Raw genomic sequence first — 25,056 nt, 5'->3', positions numbered from 1 at the left:
ATAGCATGTACTCTTTTATATATACACATGAGAAATAGATAAACTGAAGAAAAGGCCTAACATTTAAAACAAAACTCAAAGCCCAGACCCTAAAGACAGATAAAATTTTTTTAATCATAAAAAGGCCTAGAAAAAGTATAAAGCATTTTGTTTCTCCTTTTTACACCATTCAACTTGGTTTTCATAGTAAAACTCTGTATATTCTGTTGTCAGACTCTGTCAGACTATAGTCAAATAAGAGAAATGATCTAAGAATAATTAAAAAGAACAAAGCCATAATGAATGCGAAGTAGACTAGAGCAAATTTTCTGCTTGAGAGAAATAGGAATTTCATGATGTCTGAGTACTATAGGCTGATTCAGTCTTATTTGTTTATAGCAGTGGTCATCAAAGTATGTTCCAGAGGCCCCTGGGAGTTCCCCAAGGTCCTTTCAGGGAGTGCACAAGGGAAGTCAAAACTATTTTTATAATAAGGAGAGGTTATTTGCCTTTTCCATCTTCTCTCACAGGTGTCCAGTGGAGTAAGGCTCCATGACATGTGATGACATCGTTGCTCTGATGGCTGATGGAACGTGCACTTGTACGTTCTGGTGTTTTACAATGTTCTCAGTGTTAATTTCTAATATAGTAAATTCTGATAGGCATATCCCATATAAACAAAAGCTCTTTGGAGTTCCCAATAATTTTTAAATGTAAAAGGGTCCCAAGACCAAAAAGTTTGAAACCCATTGGGTTTATGAAATTATAGGAAAAAGGTATCTGCACCTCTGTTGGAAACCCAACTATATATTTTGAAAGAGCTTCCAAAATCACATTCTATGATGGGATTGTAGCAAAGGCCCCTCAATACACTGAAACATGCTGCAGTCCCAGGTACAGATGAGGAAGGGGGCAGGGTATTTTCTGTCTGGAAAAACTGTGCTGAATCACAGTCCTCACTTGCCAGATAAGCTGGTTCACAGGGTGAACACCAGAATACGAGCTCCACTCAGGTGGCCAGGCTGGCAGAACTGATCTCTAAATCTTATATTCTGCCTTCCTCTTTCACTGTCCTTCTTCAACCTTGAGTATTAAACTTGGTAACAAAAAGACATAAGCTCACACCAAAAACTAAAATAAACAACTTCTGGCAGTCAAATAAAAGAAGATGCAGAAATCAAAATTTTTCCTCAAAATCATATTTTCTTCTTCTATTATATTAAAGGAAAGATCCAACAGAAACCAAAATTCTGTACTCCCCATAACTTTGCAGGAAAAAAATTATTTTCCTGATTAAAATTATTTCCCAACAAAGAGAAAATACTTTCTCAATTGCATGGGATAAACACATATTGCTACTTAGGGGAAGAAAGTGAATCTCACAGTGTGAGAAAAGGAATTAGGAAAGTTTGCTTTCTAAATAGAGGAGGCTGCTTCATAAATCTTCAAAATTCCAAGGATAGTATTGAACATTTTTATACAGAAGAGATAAGAAAAAGTATCTTGTCTGTCTCTGAACTCTCAAAGCACCTTATCTATACCTTTCATAATACAACATAAAAATTCACAGGTGCCTTAAAATATCTGTAGCTTAATCTCCCTGCTAGACTATGAATGCCTTGAGAGAAGAATCTTAATATCTTTTTTCCTGGACCCTCACAGACCCTTGTACATAGCAGGTTTTCAAATACGTGATGAATAAATAGAAAACTATCATACATAAGCATAACCATTTCTAAACGAGTAACATAAGTTGCTCCTCATCCCTCTCTCCCCTCGCTTTATAAATACCCCAAATAAATGATCATATACAGTTACTTACCATTGTATCTGATAACGACATTCCAGAAAAAGAAATGCTTGGGTCAAACCGGCTTGATTTGAAAAGACCCATGAAGTCGGTGTCACTGTTTCCATAGTTCGGCAAGTTTGATTTTGAAACACTTTCAATATGATTTGCCTTTTCCGTATTGTCGTTGTTCTTCAGTTTTGAAAATTCAGAAAATTTAGTTTCTGGCAAGTGTAGGTTGCTTTTTGAATCTAGATCTTCTTTGGCTTCCTCTTTTTGCAGGGATTTTTCCATGTGGCTTGGACTTTTCAAACCGGAATGAGATGCATTTGATGAGTCGAAGTTGAAGACCTTTAAGGAGTTGTTGGGTGGAAGATTTGGCTTTTCTTTGTTTGAACCACAGGGCGGGGCACCCTCAGTCACAGGCTGTGGCACCGAAGACTGAGATAGGGAACTGTTCTGAGAAGTGCTGAAAGTTGTGGTCATAGTATTGACTGATGTCACAGAGGGAGAAAAGATTTTGTCTTGTGGTAGGGAAGACAACAAGCTTGAAAAAAGCGCACTTTTTTCTAGCCTCGATCTCTTAACTCCACCATTTGTGATGTCCCTGTTCTCTTTGGCATTTATTTCTGGAGTCGCCACAGTTTCTTTTTTCCCATTAGTGTTAGTGTGCAAAGACTTGAAGAGAATACTCTGTTCGGTGGATGCACGTTTGGGTCTCAGTTTGGATTTTGTGTCAAGGTTCTGCATCAAATGTAAAGCCGGTGACACTTCTGATTGGCTTTCCTTCTTCTTCCCCAAACCAAAGGTAAACACGTTGGGATCTAACACCTTTTCTAAATTGTCTTCATGAATTGGAGGCATGGCAAAGTGAGGGGCAGGAGAGTTGGGCACCCTGGCCTTCTTTTTCTTCTGAGGCACACAAACTGCACTATCCATCTTTTTTATAATTTCAGTGAATTTTTCCATATCAGAAGAAGAATCAAATACACTATCATCACTATCAGCAGAAACGTTCAAAAGACTGGCAGGGCAATTTTGGCCATTCACAGCATTTTGATCTGGCTTTTGAGCAGTTTCTAAATGATTTCTGCTGTTGGGAGAGTTGGTAGGACTGGATTCAGTCGCCAGGGGTGTTTTGTTGTCTGGACTTTGCGCCTGAATAGGCAGAGTTCTCTCTGATTCTGACGGCACGACTTGCGGGGCAGATTTGGCCACGTGTTCTGCTTTGCAGTGAGTGTGTTTGGGTGATGTGCTCTTATTGCCCACTACTTCCTCTAGCTGGGGAGCACAGCTTGCAACGGAAACCACCTCAAGTTCATTATTGTGACAACTTGGCAACTGCATTTCTCTAACTTCAGAGCTATCTGAGATGATGTGGGAGCTCACGTCCTGGGTGCTCTCCACGGGGAGCACAAAGGACCTGACCTGGACCAGGACCTTGGATGGACCCTCACTTCCCACAGCCTCTGGACTGGGCTCTGTGGACAAAGGAGGGCTTGTTTCTCCTCCAAGTTTGGAGGGTGGCATTTTCTCATTATTCTGATGAGATTCAGGCGAAATACGGTTTTCTGACACTTTTAGATCAGTGCACGGAAGATTGCTTACGGGAGATTGAACACATGAGTCTTCGGGAACATCCACAGGAATGGGTGCAGACGGTGAGAGAGAAGGCCCATTAGATGACTCCACTGGGGGCTGTGAGTCAGAAAATTCATCCTGTGGCTTTGGTAAGGCTGTTGGAGGTAAATCTTTGGTATTAACAATGCTGGGGACATCTTGTGCTGTATCAGTCACATCTTCAAGTACACATCTTTTGCTGTTAGCAGTCTTTGAGTCACCCTCTCTTAAGAGCTCATGGTCCTTGACAGGAATCAGAGCAGTAGCCACCGGTTCTGAAGGACAGCCAGCATCTGTCTGCACATCTGCTTTATCACCTTGGTTAGGCTGAGAACCAAGAGCTTGACCCTCAGTAGGCACTGCTTTCATTCCCCCGGTCGCTGGTGGAATCTCTTCCTCAGGGAGAGAAACTTTGGCTTCTGCAGAGATTTCCTTCACCAGCACACTGTTCTGGTGACCGTTTGGCACTACTTTCTTCTCAGGTTGCTCCATCTCTTTGGCTTTTTTAGCTAAATTCAGCTTCGCCCTTCCAACAAATGTTTTATTAGAGGCAGGCGTGCTCCTTGTGCTTCGAATGTCAGTGTGTCTTGGGCTATTATTTGCCCGTTTGTTTTCAAATAAGGAGATTTTAGTGGCAGTGTTTCCTTTATGAACTGGCTGGCTAAACGGATTATGTTCATTTCCCAAGCTGTCAAGATTCTTAGGGGTTTTAAGATTTAGTTCCACATGTTTGGGCTTGGCAGGGCTATGAGAAAAAAGCAGTAAGATAGTTATTGACCTAGTTTTAAAAAGTGGGACACACAAACCAATTTATTATAAAACATCTTCCTGGTACATAACATTTGTTTTTTAATGAAACTATTTTTAAACAATCCTAAGTACTTTTAATAGATGTTTTGCTTGTATGAAGGATGACAAGATTATATAGCTAAGTAACTCTAGGGATGAGGCATTAACAAGTTTATTGAGTACCTAATATGTATGCACAGTGCTTGGCATGAGACTTGGAAGACATTTCAGAGCCTGAAGAACATTAGAACAGATTTAAATGTTTAATGCATTCCCATACTTTAAATATATAAATGATTTTCCCAATATCAAGCATGTATTTTTATTTTATCATAACTTTTTTTTACATTACCTCAAATCCTAGATTATAAAAAATATCCATCTCCTATTGACCTCTTTGGATACTTTATTCCTCTTATCCTTCCCCCATAAAATTTTTCTCCGATTATATAAGTGTGTTCACTGTAGAAAATTTGGAAAATATAAAAAAAGCCTTATAATCCTACCAGAGAATATCCCTGTTAATGTTTTAGTACATTTCCAGTCTTAAGTGCATAATTAAATATTTTTAATAGAACTGAGAATATTCTGTTCATAGAGTTTGGTATCTTATTTTTTTTTTAGGTAATAAGATGACTTAACCTTGTAGGTAACATTTTTCAGGATACTAAAAAATTTGTTTGAAAAGTTTTCTTAAAGCTACATAAAGGTCCATCATGTTTGTACCATAATTTACTTATCAATTACTCAATTGTTGGTTTGTCACCACTTCTTGGGCAAAGAGTCTCCTCTGTGTCACATTTCTTGGGTATAATTACCCCCCGATGGAAATAATAAGTCTTTGAATGTACACAGTGCTTTCTTTCAGAAAAACAAGATGTGCTCTGTTTGGCACTCGCTGGCGCCGGTTCTGGCTGTCATTTTAATTATCTGTGTGAACTTGGTAAGTTACTTTTCCTCTCTGGACTCTACTTTATCTATGAAAAAACTACATGGTATAGAACTGAGTTATTTTTACCCCACCCCACCCCCAAATTATGGTCAAAGGAATCCTTGGTGTTCCTTTCAAGGGCTGCAGTTGGGGATAGTGGGGACTAAACTATGGGGCCGTGCACCCTCCTTTCAACCAGAATCACTCCCACTTATCTGTGTTATATATTGCTTCTATACAAGCTTGACCAGAAGAAAGGATTCCAAAGCTTAAAAAAAAAAAAAAAAATGTCTAAACCACTGGTCTAGTGGTTTATAAGACAGGAGAGATAAATAATAACCACCAACAGCCACTGACTGCCAGGCATTTGAGCAATGCTTCCTATGCCTTACCTAATGTACAACTTTATATGTTCTATTTTAAGATGAGGAAGCTGAGGCTTAGAGAAGTAACTTGCCTGAGGCCACACAGCCAATGAGTGACAGGCCACGACTTGAAGCCAGGTACTCTGGTGTCAGGTGCCATGCTCCTGACCACTACACTATTCTGCTTCCCCAGATGGGGCCAAACTAGGCTCACCTGAATGAGCTCCTCTGGTTCTTTCCATCTTTATCATTTAAAGAGTCAAGGAATTATCATGAGCTCTATAAGAAAGTAATCAGACTTTAGAGGCCACCTTGATAATAAGAACACAGAAGCAGAAAAGCGCTAAAATCTGATGCTGTCTCCTGCATGGACTTGGCCTTCAAGAAGGCTAGGCCTGACAAGCTTCTGGAAGGGACAGGCAGTATGATTTCGGGAAAGACACTTTCTGGATAAAATGGGAAGACTGGGCTAGTTACCATCAAGTCTCTCTAAAAGCAGCACTGAGAATTCATATTTTCATCTTTTTTTTTTTTTTTTTTTTTTGAGACAGAATCTCACTCTGTTGCCTGGGCTATAGTGCAGTGGCACAATCACAGCTCACTGCAACCTCAAACTCCTAGGCTAAAGCAATCCTCCCCTCAGCCTCCTGAGTAGTTTGGACTACAGGAGAGCACCACTATATCCAGATAATTTTTCCATTTCTTATAGAGACAGAGTTTTGTTCTTGCTCAGGCTGGTCTCAAACTCTCGGCCTCAAGCAATCTTCCAGCTTCAGCCTCCCAGAGTGCTAGGATTACTGGTGTGAGCCACCTCACCCAGCCTATTTTCATCTTCTTAAATTTTATGTAAATACTAAATTTGATCTATGCTCATAAATTTCTCCCAGGCATTGCTTTCCCCAATATCTCCATAAGATATCTAGCCTTCCTCATTACAGGCCCATATCTTAAATTTGAAAGTAAGATGAACTTATAAGCATTTCCTTAAAGTATAAAATTAGTGAGATGATTAGATAAAGAGCTTATATATACTATCAGTTAATGAGGGATGGTCTCATTAGTATATCAGAATATACTTTTTAAAAATTCTCACTAATCAGCTGAAGAAACTACTCAATTCAAACATCAAAGTATATCTTATGATGTAAATGAAAAATGCTACAGGTTAGCCAACAAGTTACCTTAAGGGCAGGAAACACACATCTGCACATTAAAGATTTACACCAAGATCAAAATACATTTTACAACCAAACTTTCTGTGCTATTAAGTTCTGCTACCAAGAGTCACTACAATTAACCTACTTCAGACTGATTAAAAGGAAGGCTCCTATAATTCATGTTGTAATGCCCTCATTATAAAGAGACAGGGGAAAATAATCTGGAGTCTAAAAGGCCCTAGTTATAAGAGGAAAATTTTCCTTATTCTAAATGTACCATTTTAAGAATTTCAACTTTTAGCACTTGGTAGAGAACTTGAAGGAAGAATTTTTCTAACAGCATAAAGAAACCAAGCTGCTTCACAGTCACTATCTTTCAGGAAATATGAAATAGTTTTTCTACTCTTCAATCTCAGATTATTTTAAAAATTAATCTGATTAACATTTTTACTTGCAATACAGTCATAGGAAGAATTAAAGGGTCTGAAAGAAAACCCATCAGAAATAGGTCAAAGGACTAGAAAGAATTATTAATTTTCCCTTTCAATAATTTGCCAGTTCACCGTGTGCAAGGATATGTGCAAAACAAAATTAAATAAACTGAGCGGTAAAGAAAATTTTTAGGTAGAAAATAATCAGAACTGAGAAAGAGACATTTCATTTAGTTCTACTACAGGAAATAGCACATGAAGAAGCGTTTCATGGTAAGATCATCTTCCCTGTTTACCCTATTCCTTAACAGGTTTCTGGTTTTTCTACTGGTGTCTTCTGATTGGAAACAGGTGAAGCGTCCTGAATTAGGTACACAGCAACGTTTCTCTAAGGCTCACACTTAGGAGGTTTCAGCGTTCAGTCACATTGGTCTTCTACAAATAATGGGCATCATACACTCAGGTTATTTCTACAATGCTACCATGGCAGAATAAATAGCTGACTCTATCAAAGATCTCTAGGTTGGCAGCTGGTGAGGTAGTTCACGTGATTCATTAAGCACATTTTCCTCTCAGGTGTTTACCAAACAGACCTCCTACTCTAAAGCTTACTTATCCAAGAAATCAAATAGAAGGAAACCATTTACTTCAAGAATGATAAGGTGGTGAAAATACCAGCTCTTTTAACATTTGTTAAATTCACATGTGAGAGTGTAGGAAAAACGTGAGTGTTTAATCATTTTCATCTGTACTAACTGGTGAATGGGGAGCAGGAGTGTGGGAAGGGAGGTTCTTAACCGTTTTATAGCGCCCTCCCTGTTCTGTCCACCTGCACAAATGACATTTATCATCAGGGTAGTGATTCTTCCTCCCTTCCACTTCCCCAGCCTTTACAGATGGTAACAACCATTTGGCAGTTTAATCAGATATCACCTCATATTGTTATTTGATTTGTGTGTTTCTTGTGTGCCAGAAGGGGCCATAAAATTTTCAAGGGCAATAGTTGAATCATCGATGTAGTTTTTTTTTCTCCCCATAGTACCTAACACAATACCACCTACAGAAGGTACTCAATAAACATTTGTAAAATCAATAAACTTAACAGTAGTCACAGTCTGTTGTTTTGTGTCCTATCACCTAGCAAATAATCTGCCAGTAAGAACACTGATCTTTCTCCATTTCAATAACTTAAAACTACTTTTCAACCTGGAGGCAAAAATATTACCAGATTGCCTAACATAATAAAGGGAAAGAAGCAACCAAGATAATTGAATTGGGGGCTTTTTTTTTTTTTTTTTTAAAGCTTTCGGCCAATAATGCACTAAGTTCCATAAAAGGTTCTGTGAATTCTCTTAAACTCACACACGTCAAAGCTACTGGGTCATACAGAACATACATATATATCAGTGTTTGCTCCAAGTTTTGAAATGCATTGCATGTGTGTTTTAAGAACGTCCTACTCTGGAACACACGTGTACATTTTGAATGAAAAACAGAATTAACCCGTGTCAAGCCATTAAGTCTTATTTCTATATGTAAGCACTGAGCCTCAAAGGATAGCCTATTTTTACTTAAATCATATATTAAAATAGGAACTAACCGAGGCGGCGGCCACACGTGTAACTGTTAACTAACTGTGTAAACTGGCCCTTTCACTATCTTAGGTTCAACACATGGAGGCAATTCTGTGCAGTGATTTCTTCCACAAATGGGAAGACCCCGAGCCTCTCAGAGCGGCGCCCCAGCACGTCTGCCAAACTCGGCCCGGACCCATTCCGCAGCTACTTACAGGGTCACTTTGGTAGTCACCGTGGACCTGCCCGCACCGAAATGGTTCCTGGGCTTCAAGCCGTCGGCGTCAGCAGCTCCAGAGGCTCCTGCCGATCTGCCCAGCTCTTTGCTTCGACCTCCCTCCGCCCGGCCGTCGAAGTGGTTGGGCAGCGGGCCCCGCTTGTGCTCGGGCTTGATCTCCGGCAGCAGCGAGCTGCTCCTGACGGTGAGCTCGCGGGGGACGACCCGAGCCGCCTCCTCCCCGCTCTCGGCCGCCGCGCCCTTGGTGCCTTGGGACTCCCTGCCCGGAACCCGCGGGCCGCTGGCGGGCGGGGTGGGCACGGCCTCAGGGGCGCGGCTCCTGCCCTTCCTCTTGGTGGGGGACGAGGTCGGGAGCGGCTGTTTGCTCCGCTCCGACTCCCCTCGTAGCTGCCCTCTGGGGCCGGGGCTGGGTTTGGACTCCGGGCTCGCGGCGGAGGCAACGCCCCCGTCAGGGGCCGCCCGCGGAGATTTCACTTTCTTTTCGGCGGAGACGCTGTCCGTGGCCGGGTTTGGCGCCACCTCGTCGTCGAACACCGCGTCGTCCCTCGCAGTGCTCTCGGGCAGCTCGACTTCTGCACCGGGGGAGTCGGTGGATTTCTGCGACTTTCTCCGCCTCCCGGACCTGCGACCGCTCGACCTCTTCTCCATGTCGTCCGAGTCGCCGCAATCTTCTGCCCTGGCAGTAATCACGACCGGCTCGTCCACCTGCTCCACTTCAGTCTTACTTAAGTAGATGTCCAAAGTCAACACTTTAGCGGGATGAGGACGGTCGCCCGGCTGAGAATCGCGCCTTTCGGGCCGGGCTGTGCCGTTGGCCTGCCCCGAGCCGCCCCTATTCTCGGCGCCCTCGGCTGGAGAGTCACCTGTCGGAGCAGATGCGTCCTCGGGGGGCTGGCTGCGCGCGTCTAGGGGCCCCAGAGACCCTCCTTCGGCACACAGCCTGGGGACTCCCTCAGGGGCTTCGTCTAGTCCTCCTGCCGGCCGCTCCCGGGTGGGCGACCCCGGCACACCCCTCGCACCCCGGGAAGTCACCTGTTCTCGGCCAGAGCCCAGCGAAGCGTCCTCCCCCGGACTGCGGGCTGGCGTCTCTAAGTCCTCTTGCCTGGAGGAATTCCCTGGCGAGGAATGCAGCTGCTTGGCAGCGGTGGTGGCATCTGGGAAAGTCTCTCCCTCTGCCTCCAGAGGTTCTAATTGGGGTGAATCACTTTCATGGCACTGCTGCACAGCCGCAGCCGCTGCACTGCTGCTGGAGCAAGGTGACAGCTCCGCCTCAGGGGGCAACGCCTGGACGCAGTTCTCCGAGTGCTCGCCTTCTGCCTCTTGGGGTCTCTCCTGGGGGGAGCCCTCCTCGCTCGTGCCCCTTTGCTTTGGTTGGTTGCTCTGAGATTTACTCTTCTCATTCTCTCTTTCAGGGAGTTTAGAAGAGGTTACATCTTTGGGAGAGACTGATTTGGCATTTGAGCTGGTGGGACTCTCTAGACCGGTCCTGGTGTTCCTTCTCCTTCCCGCCGCGAATAGAGTGCCAAGTTTCCCTAAAACTGGCTTCCTTCTGTTCTCATCTGGCAGTTGTGCTCTGGACTGAAAAAGAAGAGGGGATGGGAAGATTTGAGAATCTGGTGTTTCCCCCTTTAGTAGCATAGTGTAGAACTACAAGCCAAAATAATAGATCAGAGTTTCTAATTGAAAATGAGAAATTGGAGCTCTGTTACATTCATTCCAACAAAATAAACTCTAGTCTTAAGTTTTAAATTTTTCTTAAACACGTAAACTTCTGGGGCACTACTTAGGATAACATTTCCTTTTATCTTTTTTTAAGGAAAATTGGAAAGGTCCAAGTAATCACATATACAAAACAAACAACTCCCAGTTCTCTCTAGCTTTTGCTTTTTACCTCCTTCCTCAATAAAGATGCAATTGCAAAACAGCTAGGCGTGACCAAAGTGCAGTAAAAATACTGAAATATCTTAAGGCGGAATTTCTTTCTGAAACACCGCCCTTTTCTTTTTGAAGAAGGAGAAGAGTACGAGAAAAAAGCCGTGCTAGCAGTCTTCTCCTCGAGAACGTTAAGAAGCCAACATACAGTACTTGCAAACCCCAAACAAAGAAAACTCGGAGGGACCCTGCACCTGGGCCCCGCCCTTCACCCGACCTCCAATGGGAGAAGCGCGCGACCGTTCAAACGCCCGCAGGGCCCCCGCGAACCCACGCCGGGTCTCTGGGCTCGCCGCGGAGTCTTTTCCCCTCGGGGAGGTCCTAGGAGCGTGAGTAGGAAGAAGCGAGCGACTGCAGCCACGAAGATGCCGGGGCGACCGCCTTCGCACACCCTCCTCCGGGCCCGGGAGCGCGTGGAGCTCTGTCCACGCCGCCTTCGGCCCTGGCCAGTCCCTTGCCACCCCGCGGGGCTTCGGGCGCGCACGGGCGGAAGCCCTTGGGCCAGCCGCTAACGACCCGCACGGGTGCCGGGAAGGGGGGAAACCTACACTTCTTACATAGCCTGGAGCAAAACGGCTCTCACCTGGTGCCCACGCTGGAAGCCAGGAGAGAGCTCAGAACAAATCAATAAAAGCAAACCCGCCAATGGGCGCGGCGGCGCGCCGGGGTGTGCCAGCGCACGACTGGGTAGGTGAGGGGCCAAGCGGTGGGCAGGAGGAGCAGGAGGCGGGCACAGCTGTGCTCCTAGGGGACGGAAGCGTATTCCAGGTAACCGACTCCACAGAAACTAGGCCCAAACCTGCGGCTGCAATGTCTTAAGACTTAACGCTCACACTCAAAACCCAGGTGCTAGCTGGAGTCCTGGTAAGACAGAAAAGATTCCCACCTTTCCTGGAAGGGGAACATTCAGGACAATATTGACTATCTACTGGGAGATTCCCCAATTACTCTTTAAAGCAGCTCCATTTCATTTGGATTACATGCAGCCGGTGGACTTTGGAGATGGGAAATAGGAAAGAGGGTAAAATAAAGCGTGAAATTAACAGAGTCAGCGAGCATTTGTTGAGACAATCCTGGCACTGTATTAAAAATATCGTGTAATCCTGCTACAGCCTAGTGAGGTAATGCTGTTACCCCACAGTAGAAATGAGAAAAGGAAGCTCGGACCATAAAGAGAGAAAGTGGGGGAGGGAGAGGGGCAATAAAGTCAGAATTCAAACCCAAGTCCTCCCCTTCCAGGCCATGCGCCTTCCACTCCACCACCGGGCCCCTTTTAGAGCACTCGAGGTTCAGCGGGCACACAGGTCACACACCCCCAGAGTCGGGGCTGAGGAGGTGCTCATGAATCAGATTTGCTCACAAACTCCTGAGGCAAATCTGGTCTGAGAAGCACCTGTGGGAGCTTTGGGACTAGACAGCTGCTGCTGAGAGAGGGACTAAGAGTGCAGCCACCTGGAGCTTTTGTGACTGAGGTGCTATGTTTCTAAAAATCTAACCAGGTTTTGATTAATTCAGTTCTTCAATAGTTATATAAATAGTACTGGAAAGAATTCGCAGTGTGATTTAAGAAAAAATACATTAAAATATTCTGACTTCCTGATGAAACATTTAGATTCTTTTTCTACAAATCAAAGGTGTCACATGATTTATAAGTCATAATACATGTTTACTGAGCCATCCTTAGGCACCAGAGCCTTGCTAAGTGCTTTATGTAGATTCTCATTTTATCCTCCCAGCACCCCTTAAGGTAGGCAGTCTTTTCATGCCCATTTGCCAAGGTGACTTATCTCTGTCCAAGGCCCCACAGCCAGTAAAGTCTGTCTGACTCTGATATAGAGCTCTTTGTCTCCACTGCCTGGACAGGCCTTCAAACGTATCCTGAAGAAGTAGCCAGGAAAATAGGTTTGAGTCTCTTGGCTCAATTCCAGTCCCTGTCAAAATAAAACAACTAAGGGTACATATTATTCCATCCTGCCAATGATGTTGCAATTCGTTTTCCCATACAGTGAAGATGCCTGATCAGCAGTCCTCTCCGTGCTCAATACAGGCATGTTTTTCAGTTTTGACTATAGCTGTATTTTACAAAAAAAGTTTGCTCCTCTACTTGTCTCAACTACTTGACTCCTCCTCCCCCGAGAGGGGCAGCCTGTTTATCACTTGCCAGACTGTTCTGTTGAATTTACCAGAATTCCAGAGTTTTATTTATTTACACATAAATGTTCATAGCAGCTTCATTCATAATAGCCAGAAACTAGAAACAACTCAAACACCCATCAACTGGTAAATGAATAAACAAACTGTGGTATATCCATACAACAGAATACTACTGACACACTTCTGAAACATGTAACCACATGGACAAATCTGAAAAGCATTATGCCAAGTGGAAGAAGCCAGACTCCAAAGATTACATACTGCATGTTTACATTTATATGACATTCTAGACAGTGCAAATCTAACTTATGATAGTAGATCAGTGGTTGCCTGAGGGTGGAGGCAGGGGGTGGCAAGGGATGGGTGGACATGATTGGGAAGAGGCTCTAATGAACTTTTGGGTATAAAGGAAATGCTCTATATCTTGATTATAGTGATGGTTACACATGTACATATCTTTCAAAACTCATCAAACTGTACACTTAATATGGGTATAATTATATCTTAATAAAGTTGCTTTAAAAATAGAGATTTTCATACTCTGGTTTCTCTTCAGATCGTATAAATCTTGTGCCTTCTACAAAGAATAGAGATTTTCCCTGGGAAATAAAGAGCAGAAATGCAGTGTGTGGCACAGTCCATCTGGCTTGGATACACATTTCATAGTTCTTAAGGGAGGGACCCATGTCATTTCAAAGGACAGACTCTCATTTACAGGGGAATGCAGTCTTCCCCCTAGGGGCCAGGTCCCTATAGATGTCCAGGATCACATCTCCAAACAGGATCATCTGAACAGTGCTCAGAATGCTCCATGCCTCCTGAGTAAAGTCCTCAGTCACATCTTTGAGGAACACCCCTTCCTAAACAGGATGCACATTTCTTTTCAGCTAGGGATTGCTTCTTTCCGCTGCTCAGGGAGGAAGTATGGCAGATGGAGAACAGAAAACTAGATGGTCTGGTAGTCATCAGAGAGTGTTAGTGGGCACCTTTGTAGGTTTGAGCCTTTGGGTTTAGAGTCTTAAACCTAGGATGGGAGGCCAGAGACCCAGCACCTTGTCCCTCAACCTTAATGATAATCTGTTAGGAAGGGGACTATTTTGCAAAGAGGTTGCCGGGCCCGTCAGGCTCCTCCATGCTCCCCCAGACTTGCCCCAGCTCTCCTCCAGGCTTGGGCAGAGGCCTGAGGGTTCTCAGAGCACATGCAATCTAGGAACCTCTTTTTGTATTTATCTTGTTACCAGGTACTTTCTGCCTACCTTACTTAAGGCAGCCTGCACACCTCACTGTGCAGAACCTGCATTTGGCACCCCCCATCACCCATGCCCAACTGGGATGCAGCAGTCCACAATAGGATTATTTTATAGGTGGTCTATGGGATTTGTGCTAGGACCTGTTTTAGAATATTCTTGTTGGCTAATATTAAATGTGGCTCATTAAGGGACATATGTGAGCATCCATGACAAGATCGTCCTCCAGCAGTGTGTAGAGGCCCAGGCAGCACTGGCTGCAGTGCTGTTCTGTGATTCTCAACCTTTGTGGTTTGGCAACACCTGCTATCAGCAGATACCACTTAGTAAATGTTACTTTGCACTGTTATATATAATTTCAAAGATCTGTGTTATCTCCTAACTAACGGAGAGCAAAAGTCCAGGACATACAGGATAAATCATTAACATAAACTCCAGTATGTTCAAAATGTCTGGACATATTAATAACAGGCAAGATAGTGTATTTATTGCAATTTTTTTCAGATTACCAATTGGAATAATTGCTTTAAATTTAGAAGTATTTCACCTGAAATCATGTTTGAGGATCAAAGAAAAATATGTTGAGCATATTATTTGAAAATGTAAATAACATACTGTTTAAAAATAAATGATGTTTCCCAGCTTTTCATTCCTCAGTAGAATGTGAGTCCCTCAAGAACAGGAAAAATGTCTTGTCTGCATTCTCAAAGCTAGCACAGGGATTTACAGCTAGACACGAACATAAAGTATTTGCTGCTGCTAAAGAATTAGTAACATCCTCCTCACTTCCAAGGGGGAGTTTTCAATGCTCTTGGAGATAACTAGAAACACGGGTCTAAACAAAACAGAATGAAAATCTTTTCTGCCCGAGACTTAGTGTGGTCAAGACTTTGCAGCTTTATTCAGCCCATGTGAGTGTTCTGCACGTTAATGGAGCTACTGGCACACAAACTTTGATTTCTTCAGGTTTACTCCTGGCTCCCAGCCCAGGTCTGACTCGAGAAAGCAGATCAAGATCTTTGTACATGTACCCACCTGTGCATCCTTCTAACATGTTGTCATCAATGTACAAAGTAACTCTTTTTTTTCCTAAGCACTTGTGATTCCCTAAGAGCTCACTTTGTTGATTTCTGAAAGAGACCTTAGTTCTTCAGCCATAGTGAGGAAGAGTCAACCAGTGATTATTGTAAATGATATGATTGGCCATGTTATTTGTTTACAACACTTCTATATGTGTGTTTGTGCTGGTGAAGAATTTTTTTTTCTGAATGGATTTTTTTTAAAAGAATAGTTTTAGTGTTTTAGTTGTGTGGCTTAAAAATTTAGGAATCTGAGCCACTTTACCCTTCAACTTTTAAAAATGGGATCAGAAAATTCTGTTCAATAAAAGTAAGAAATACTTTAGAACCACGTGACAGCTAAATAAAACACAAAGATGGGGAGTGGGGAAGAGGGAGAAAAAAGAAATAGTCAAATCTGGATAGAAAATCTATAGTAGAGTTACTTTGAGAGAAACACAAAAAGTAACACAGACTTTCATGAGGAGACATCACTCTTTTCTTATAACTTCCAGGATGTTCATTCTGAAGACTTTTAGAATTAAAGTTAAAATCACATTTTCCCATGGTAAGTATATGGCAGAGTATCATCTCAGCATCAGACACACCAGACAGGTGAAATTAAATTTAAGGATCCAGATACAAATTCCTGATACTACAGACCTAGATTTGAAATAGGCATTTAAAATAAATTAACTATCCTCCCCACCTCTCCATTTTGTGTTTTCCTTTTTGATAATTACTGCACCAACATACAATATATGGCCCACTCTAAATAGACACACACACACAATGCAAAAGAAGAAATGAAATGTTCGTATAAGTAAACTGCTATATTAAACACTGAAACTTTTCATTTTAACTTTTTAAATTAATATTTTTCTATTATATGTTATACAGTTCCCTCCCTCAGTTATACTAAATATAATTTAGCTACTTCTTAATGATTCCAGAGACAGAACTATGAACCTCTGTTATTACGTTCGTGCTATAATAGTGATTTCTTCTAGGGCCGTTACAATGAGTGAACACTTGCATTAAATGACCCACAGGCTATACCACTATTCAGTAGTGGGCAGGCCTCTTATGAAGAAAGCATGTGAAATTGCTACATTTGACCATTTTTGATCTACGGCCCAATTTCATATGGTGCAACCAATAATCCCTGAAGGGCTTCAGAGCCTTCCTCTCCAGCATCACTCCTCCCTAGGCTGCCAGGGTGGAAGGCTTGCTCACTCTGTGCTACTTCTAATATTTGTCACCACTTCCAGTGCCCACTCCATCTCTGCTGCTCACTATTTTTCCCTGCTTTTAAAATCTCTTCTATGTCCTTTCATCATCAAATGACACATGCCTCTCTACTTACACCTCAATGTTTTTTTCCCATGCTGCCACTTTAAGCCAAACAACAATCACATCCTGTTGTGTAAAACCAAAGGTATATCATTGGGTGAAAAAACAGTGATAGACTATTTTTTTTTAACTTCTAGCTTAAACAGTGTCCTGAAAAAGAGGCATTATTGAACACAGAAGCCATCATGTATGAAAGAGTGAAATTTTCATTCTCCCAAAGAGTTTCTTTCACAAAGCAGACTCCCAGTTTCGGGTAACTACTGTCTTTAGGTCATTTACTTTTTGACAGAGACAGAGCGAAACCTAATTGATTAAAGCCACTGACACTTGACCAATCAGAAAGGAAGAAAAAAGATAAGATCATGGTATGTTCGAGTTGTAGTATCACTCACTCATTCATTCCCCCAATAATTATTGAGCGTCCACTTTGTGTCAGAATTTTTCTCCTCACCTTAAAGAGGCAAACCGTGCCCAAAAAATATAAATAATTTTCCTAAGACACAAATCAGGCTTTCTAAAAGCTAGCTTGGTAATTTTTCCCATTTGAAGTTACAATGTAGTCTTAGAAAAATGAGACTTTATTTACTAGAATATGATTTATGGACCACTTTGATGAATGTATTGACTGCATAGAGCACATAACATCTGGTGTGGTATGCTTATTCTCAGGCCATGCAATACAGTAAAAGAGACAGCAAATAAACCCTCTCTTGTGATGGAGTTCTGTGTTTAGAATTCAAGTAATTCTGTAAACAGAGTTGGATATTTCTATTTGCTCACCTTTCACACACCCTTGTCTGTGCCCCAGCCCCCAATCATCATGGAGTATAGAAACTGACGTCCTTGCCCTTTGGCTTTGCTTAGGTTCAGCCAGTGGGAGGCACTGATTTTTCCCCATATCTCCATCTCCCAGTGAGGTTCTGGGTTGGGTGTGGCTGGGTTTGGCCAGTCTTTGTCAGGCAGCCCTCCCCTGCAGCTGTACTCTCTCTCCACGTTCCAGTGGTAGCTTCCTCCTCTTGCTCCTTCTGGCCTAAGATAGAAAAGGGTCTCAGCAGGTGCCAGTCCGGGATTGCCTCACTAGCCTTTGCTTGGGGTAGAACGAAGTTTTGTGGGGCATGAGGCATATATGATTTTAAGAGCTTTCTTTAAGTAAAAGAACACAAAATTCTAGATTACAGATTTAGGGACACAGCCTTGGAAGGGGCCAGGTGAGTGAAGAACCCTGAAGCTTAAGCTTCTTTAGTCCCTCTTAGTTGCCTTAAAACCTTGCCCATACTTTGTAAATAGTCCTCATTTCCTCAGTGACTCAAGTAGAGCGTGCCGTGTGTTTCCTGTGCTGCAATCCTGACTAATACTTACTGTGCGCCTAATTATGAGTAACCAGTAACCCAGAATGTTTCCCTACTGCTCTCCCTAACATTTTCTTTTTCTCAGAAAGATAATCATCAGGTTGAATTAATTCACTTTATAGTTGAGATGTATAATCCTAATTTGGTGAGTTTTTTTTTTCTTATGCAGAATTTGTAACTAAAAGGAGATATGGGAGTTTGAAATTTGTAGCAAAAGTATTTTTTATTCTATCTCACGGTTTGCATATCCTGATTAGCATAATCAAATTACCGACTAGTTAGTTCCTAAAGTTTAGCCAAAGTGGAAAATGGAAATGTGTTCATTGTAAAGTAGTCAAATTAGTTCCTTTTTTATTGACTCACAACCAAAAAAGTAAATAATTATGCAATTTAAAAAGAATGACTCACACAATAACTCATGTCAAAGATCAAGAATAATTACTCTAAAACACTAAAAAACCATCAGTATGCCTTCAAATCTAAGTATAAAGAACCAAGGACTAAACTTGAGTTAGATCACCCATGTACATGAGGGAGATAGGGCCAAAGTTGGGGAGAGAAAGGTGAAGCAGCCTTGGAGATACTGACACAGGCCACCTGCCCTCCCACTGGGCACAACTAGCAGTTGAGTCCGCAGGAGGTGGGGTGGGGGGCGGTGCCTGGGGTTGGTGCTTGAGACTGTGAAGAGCAAGGAACCCGGAAAAAAGAAAGGGGCAAGTCTCTCCAACGCAGCACTGCTGACTCTAGGCTGCCTCTGAGACTTCTAGGGACCTTGAGACCTCAAACTCAGGTCAGTTTAACCATATTTAAAAGTGTAGCAGAAAATGGATTTATTTCTGGAAAGTGGAACAATCTTTATCTTTCCAATTAATATATACTGCCCAGAAATTTCTCAGTTTCCTGTAGTTTATAGTAAGAATTGTTGACTTTTTAGCAATATAATAAGAATTGTTGACTTTCTAGCAATACTTTCCAAATTAATAAGCAGATTGCATGCTTTCATGATAGAACTCAGGACTACTACTAAATAGGGATCAAATCACTTACCCCTCAAAAATTGCACATCTGTCACACAGGGTATTGAGAAAATTCTTGTAAAATGATACACATGAACATGCTTTGAGAAGCACAAAGTGGCCTATGATAGTGATGGCTGGCATTATTAACAGTCTGATATTTTGCTGATGTTTCATAGCCCAAGTTAAAATTATAGAAGCTAAGTAAATAAGATGAATTTATGGTTCTCAGCTGGTGAGACAGAGATGAAAATAGTAGCTGTATCATATGCAGTTTCTAAAAGAGTTAACATATCCTCAGAACTTGGCATATCATTGCTTGTGAGCACTATCTTTAATGAATCTTGGCTAGAATAAAGAAAATAAATAGAAGTCTAGTCTTTTTAATTTTTTTTTTTTTTTTTTTTTTTTTTTTTTTTTTTTTTTTACAGATCGTATGTATAGAAGATATGCAATTAGGCCAGGTGCAGTGGCTCACACCTATAATCCTAGCACTTTGGGAGGCCGAGGAAGGAGGATTGCTTGAGGCCAGGAGTTCAAGACCAGCCTGAGCAAGAGCAAGACCCTGTCTCTACAAATAATAGAAAAAATTAGTTGGGTGTGGTGGTGTGCACCTATAGTCCCAGCTACTTGGGGGGCTGAGGTAGGAGGATCACTGCAGCCCAAGAGTTTGAGATTTCAGTGAGCTGTGATAATACCACTGCACTCTACCCTAGGAGACAGAGCAAGACCTTGTCTCAAAAAAAAAGATATGCAATTAGGTAGAGTGAACAAATATTTTTGCATCACCATATGTAAAATAGTACTCTCACTTTCTATAACCTTATCTTTACTTTTCTTCATAGCACTTATCATTACCCAACTCTATTGCATATTTATTTGTATACTTCTTTATGGTCTGTCTTTCCTTACAGAATGTATGTTTCATGAGGACAAGAATGTTGTTTTGTTCACTTCTGTGTCCCTAACCCTTCTTCAATGCTTGGTACCAATAGGCACTCAAATATTTAGCAAATGAACATGTCAACCACATTTTCCAGAAATCCCTTACTTGCCAACCTTTCAACAAGCAACGGCCAGACAACAGTGTACAAAGGAACGGCCAGTGGTTTGGGAGCAATTGTTTATCATAGATCCCGAGTGAGCAATTTTCACTCGGGAACAAAGGCCTGTCTCTAACCTTAGTCTCTTTATCAAATGATTCCCACAAAATCCAGTTTCTGACATACTCTTCTGGATTACATTAAGGATGAAATGAGATGTTTTGTAAAACACATAATACAGTCTCTGGGGAAGTGACAGTGAATGAAAAAGGATACCATAAACGAAATACATATTTGACCCCAAAAGCACAGGCAATAAAAACAAAAATAGACAAATGGACAAATGGAATCATATCAAACTAAAAAGCTTCTGTATAACAAACGAAACAACAGAGTGAAGAGACAACACACAGACTGGGAAACAATATTTGCAATCATACATTAGATAGGGTTAATTTCCAAAATATATAAGAAATTCAAACAACTCAATAGCAAGAAAACACTAGCTCTATTACAAATGGGCAAAGGACCTGAATAAACATTTCTCAAAAGAAGACATACAAATGGACAACAGGTTTATGACAAAATGCTCAACATTACTAATCATCAAGGAAATGAAAAATTAAAATCACAATGAGCCATCACCTCACACCTGTTAGAATTACGATCATCAAAAAGATGAAAGATAAGTGTTGGCGAGAATGTGGAGAAAAGGGAACTCTTACACTACTGGTGGAAATATAAATTAGTACAGTCATTATGGAGAACAGTATGGAGGTTCCGCAAACAACTAAAAATAGAATTACCACATGATCCAGCAAGCCCACTACTGGGTACGTACCCAAAAGAAATGAAATTAGTAAATCAAAGAGATATTTGCACTCCATGTTCATTGCAGCTCTATTCACAATAGCCAAGATACGGAATCAACCTAAGTGTCCGCCAATGGATGAATGGATAAAGAAAATGTGGTACATATACAAAATGGGATATTATTCAGCCTTAAAAAAGAAGGAAATTCTGTCATTTGCAACAACCTGGATGAACCTGGAGGGCATAGTGCTAAGTGGAGTGAGCCAGGCACACAAAGACAAACATCGCATGATCTCACTTATATTTGGAATCTAAAAAAGTCGAACTTATAGAAGTAGAGGATAGCATGGTGGTTACCAGAGACTGGGGGTAGGGGTTGGGTTGGGGAGATGTTGACCAAAGGGCACAAAGTTTCAGTTAGACAGGAAGAATAAGTTTTATTTATCTATTGCACAGCATGGTGACCATAGTCAATTATAATGTATTGTTTATTTCAAAATTGCTAAAAGAATAGATCTTAAATGTTCTCACTACAAAAACTAAATATCTAAGGGGATGGATATGTTAATTACCTGGATATAAGAATTCTACAATGTATACATATATGAAAACATCACATTATACCCCATAAGTATATACAATTATTTGCCAATTAAAATTAAAAACTTAAAAAATTTAAATAAATTAAAAAACCAAAACACACACAAAAAAAATATTTGAAAACCAGAATATATTAATAACTATGAAGAAGGAAATATAAATTATCCTTAATTTTTCCATCCTAAAACACCACTATTACTATTTTTTCTTTCTGACTTTTACTTTCAGGGCCTTTTATACAATATCATTTTGTATATGCTGTTCAGTATATTGTTCTTTCACTGAATTCATGCCAATAAATATACATCTATATTAACATTTTTGATGGCTGCATTGAATTCCAGCATTCAGATGTACCACAATTGCTACAGATGTTCATTTATGTTATTTTCAATGCATTGTAGGCTGCAGAAAATATTTGTAGCTTATCTCTACACATATCCTTCAATATTTCCATAGAACATATTCCTAATGGGTTTGGATCATAGTCCTGAAAGACATAATCCCAAACGCCATAATCTTGAATATTGAAATCCTGAAAGATCAAAATCAACATTTAATGTTCAGGGTTATAGTATTCAGGATTGTGTTTTTCAGAATTATATCCAGTCCTAATCCGAGAGAAAAACAGGAGACTTAAGAGGTAGTAGCAATATTCTATTTCTTGACCTGTGTCTAGTTATACAGGTGCTTGCCTTATAATTAATTATTATACTCTACATTTATATTTTATACACTTTTCTCATGAAAGTTGTCTTTCACAATAACTAGATAACATGCATTTCTTTGGTTTCTAATGACATTGAACATGTATTATATACTTATTGGCCTTTCCTTTTTCGTTGTTCATTTCACCTAATATTTGTTAAGAACCTACATGTGCCAGGTACCTCTTAACAGTCCTGTGAGGCAGTAATTGTCATCCTTATTTCACATTCAAGAAAACTGCAGTAGGAAAAGTGATTTGCCCACGGTCACATGTAACTGGTGGGACTAGAAGATGCATAGTAATGTCTGTGCTGTTTCTCTGCTTCCACTCCCTGTTCTGTCCCTTTTGGCTGCATTTGACTATCATACACACACACACTTAAACATGAACAGGGAAGAACAGTGTGGGTCACCTCAGACACAGAAAGAGCTGAGAAGCAAAGCCTGCTGCTAAGGGGGAAGGAGGGCAGGGGAACAGGTGCAAGCATGGGAAACCATGGAGGCCAAGGAGCAAGGGCTGTGAGGGGCAGTGCCTGGAGAGCCTACAGAGCTGCACTGGAACTGCCAAACTGGGGCAATTCACACTTTTACTCATGGGGGCCTATAAAATTATCCTCGTAAGGGTTTTCATTCAACATTTAATATCTTTTTCCACTCTGTGGAGGTACTGCCCTTCCACTCACTTCCTTTCTACCCTCAGGAAGACGGCCTGATTTCCCCCCTATGGAATTTGACCTTATTCTTTGCTCCCTCCATTAGACTCTGTCCTCGGGTCGGTGGGATGGGGCAGGTGCTGAGGATTAGAACTGTGTGTGTGTCAGGAGTGGGCAGACTGAGAAATGCGCTGCTGCTTCTGTTTTGAGAAGTGAAATATTTCATCACTCTCACCACTCTGTTCCTGGCAGGCAGCATGAGCCTCAGATGCCTTCTCTCTGCCTCAGCTTGTGCGTTTGGATTGCAGTTTGCAAACACCACTCCTGTACAGGCTTGAGGTGGACAAGCCTGTGCACCAGGCTTTCCTGCACTGCCCTCGTCCTGATTACGCCTGGAGACACCGGCAGCAGGTTCCTGCCCATTTCAACATTTTGAATTACGATAAAAACGTCGTCTCACTAGCCACTACGCTGTTAGTACCTGCAGCACTTTCCATCTAGCTTTCTGTCATATCACAGAGAAACCCAAGGGAGAAACTACCTTCAAAATACTATATGGTCAATATTCTATAGTTAAATTAATCTGCTTCTTACATTTTTAGATATTTACAACTAGGCCTTAATAAGACGGTCGACCAAAATATCAGACATTTCACTTATTAAACTTAAAATTCTTTTTGGAGGTTCATAGTCATTATGCTCTTAAACATAAATGTTTGGGTTTTTTTTTAATTTGGCAAATTATTTCAAAAAGGCATTTTTTTCTTTGTAAAACACAAGGTATTAATTCTGCAGATTTCAGGGGAAAGATTAAGAGCTTATACCTTAGTGTAAAGACTATATTCATCAGTATAGTTATTAAGGCATTGTGTCTAAACTATCAAATGATGGGGAAAGTGTTAAGTATTAAAGAATTAACAAAGAAAATGGAGGCCATAATGCCCAGCACTTACTTGGGGCTTCACATTTATGCCTCTGTGATCAAACTAGTGAAGCAAGGTTTAATAGGTCTTATATAAACTTTTTTTTCTTAAAAGTTTACAAGATTACTTTTTTCTTATAACTTTATTTTAATCCCCACCACTTCTTGAATGATAGGGTTGTAAGAAGCCAAGTCTCTCCCATAAATTTCTGTGTCCTAATAAAATCTTGTTTGGGGAAAGTCTGTGCAATACATAATAACTCGTTTTGGGACAGGCTGGTGAGGGTGGAAGGCGGCCGACGCCCACTGGAGAACGCATCTGAAAGATAACCTACATTATTAAAGAATGTGTAGTCCCAGCTACTCGGGAGGCTGAGACAGGAGGATCCCTTGAGCCCAGGAGTTTGAGGTTGCTGTGAGCTAGGCTGACGCCACGGCACTCACTCTAGCCTGGGCAACAGAGTGAGACTCTGTCTCAAAAAAAAAAAAAAAAAAAAAAGAATGTGTAATAAAGTTCTAACTTTGCCTATCATGAAGAAAAATGAAAATCAATCCTTGCTCTCAAAACAATATTTCCCCACTAGCTTTTTTTCCAAGAGACTGAACATCAGTTTACCTTTGAAATATGAAAAGATTTTTTTAAACTCAAGGAAAAAAAAGGATTAACTAAATTCTTCACAGCATATTCAACAACAGGTCTATACAATAGACATTGTTGGAATGGCTGAAGAAACTGACTCAAATATATTTAACAAGAGGCGCTTGTTAATGATTACCTGCAATATTTGAAAGAACCTAGAAAAGAAGAGACAGCAGCAGATCACATACTGGACATTTTCATTTCTATTCAAGCCAAAGTCTCCAAGGATACTCAGCTTCCCACTATATTCTTTCTAGTCAAAATTGCTTAAGATTTTTAAGCCCAAAGAATTTGCCAGATTTAGACAATAAATCATTGTGAAGTTAATCGATATTATTAATAATAATACTATATAAGTTCAGAACAAAGTCTTAGGCAGGAAAGAGCTAACAAAACTTCTGTTAGTTTCTTACCATGATGTTGCTTCTTTTTTGCTTTTTATAGACACACCAGGAGAATACGGGAAGGAAAAGGCAGCTGTGCGCGCATTACCATGTCAATCTTGTTCTCAAAACAGCCTTGTCTTGTCCTCCTCCTTCCAGCATACCCTGTTCATCTCTCACCTTCAGCGATGCTGCTCTCTCCCAGAGCCAGAGCAGAATGACAGACACTGACTGTTTATGTGAAAAGCACATTTAATAAGGGTGTGTTTGATTCACAAGTTGAAAGGGTTAAATAGGTGCGCCCTTTTTTGG

General features: G+C 41.3%; 1 protein-coding gene across 1 annotated transcript in view; it reads right to left on the bottom strand.

Annotated features, from left to right (window-relative positions):
* Positions 1-25,056, bottom strand: part of CRYBG1 (crystallin beta-gamma domain containing 1) — a 179,785-nt gene that overhangs the window by 37,644 nt on the left and 117,085 nt on the right. The window contains exons 3-4 of the mRNA XM_069489237.1: positions 8,851-10,451; positions 1,802-4,133 (exon numbers count right to left, since the gene is read on the bottom strand). Of these exons, the coding sequence (XP_069345338.1) occupies positions 1,802-4,133; positions 8,851-10,451 (3,933 nt within the window). The remainder of the gene's footprint in view (positions 1-1,801; positions 4,134-8,850; positions 10,452-25,056) is intronic.

Source organism: Eulemur rufifrons, chromosome 15, assembly GCF_041146395.1.
Source record: "Eulemur rufifrons isolate Redbay chromosome 15, OSU_ERuf_1, whole genome shotgun sequence".
In the NCBI taxonomy this organism is placed as follows: domain Eukaryota; kingdom Metazoa; phylum Chordata; class Mammalia; order Primates; family Lemuridae; genus Eulemur; species Eulemur rufifrons.
This window is presented reverse-complemented; position numbering and strand designations above follow the sequence as displayed.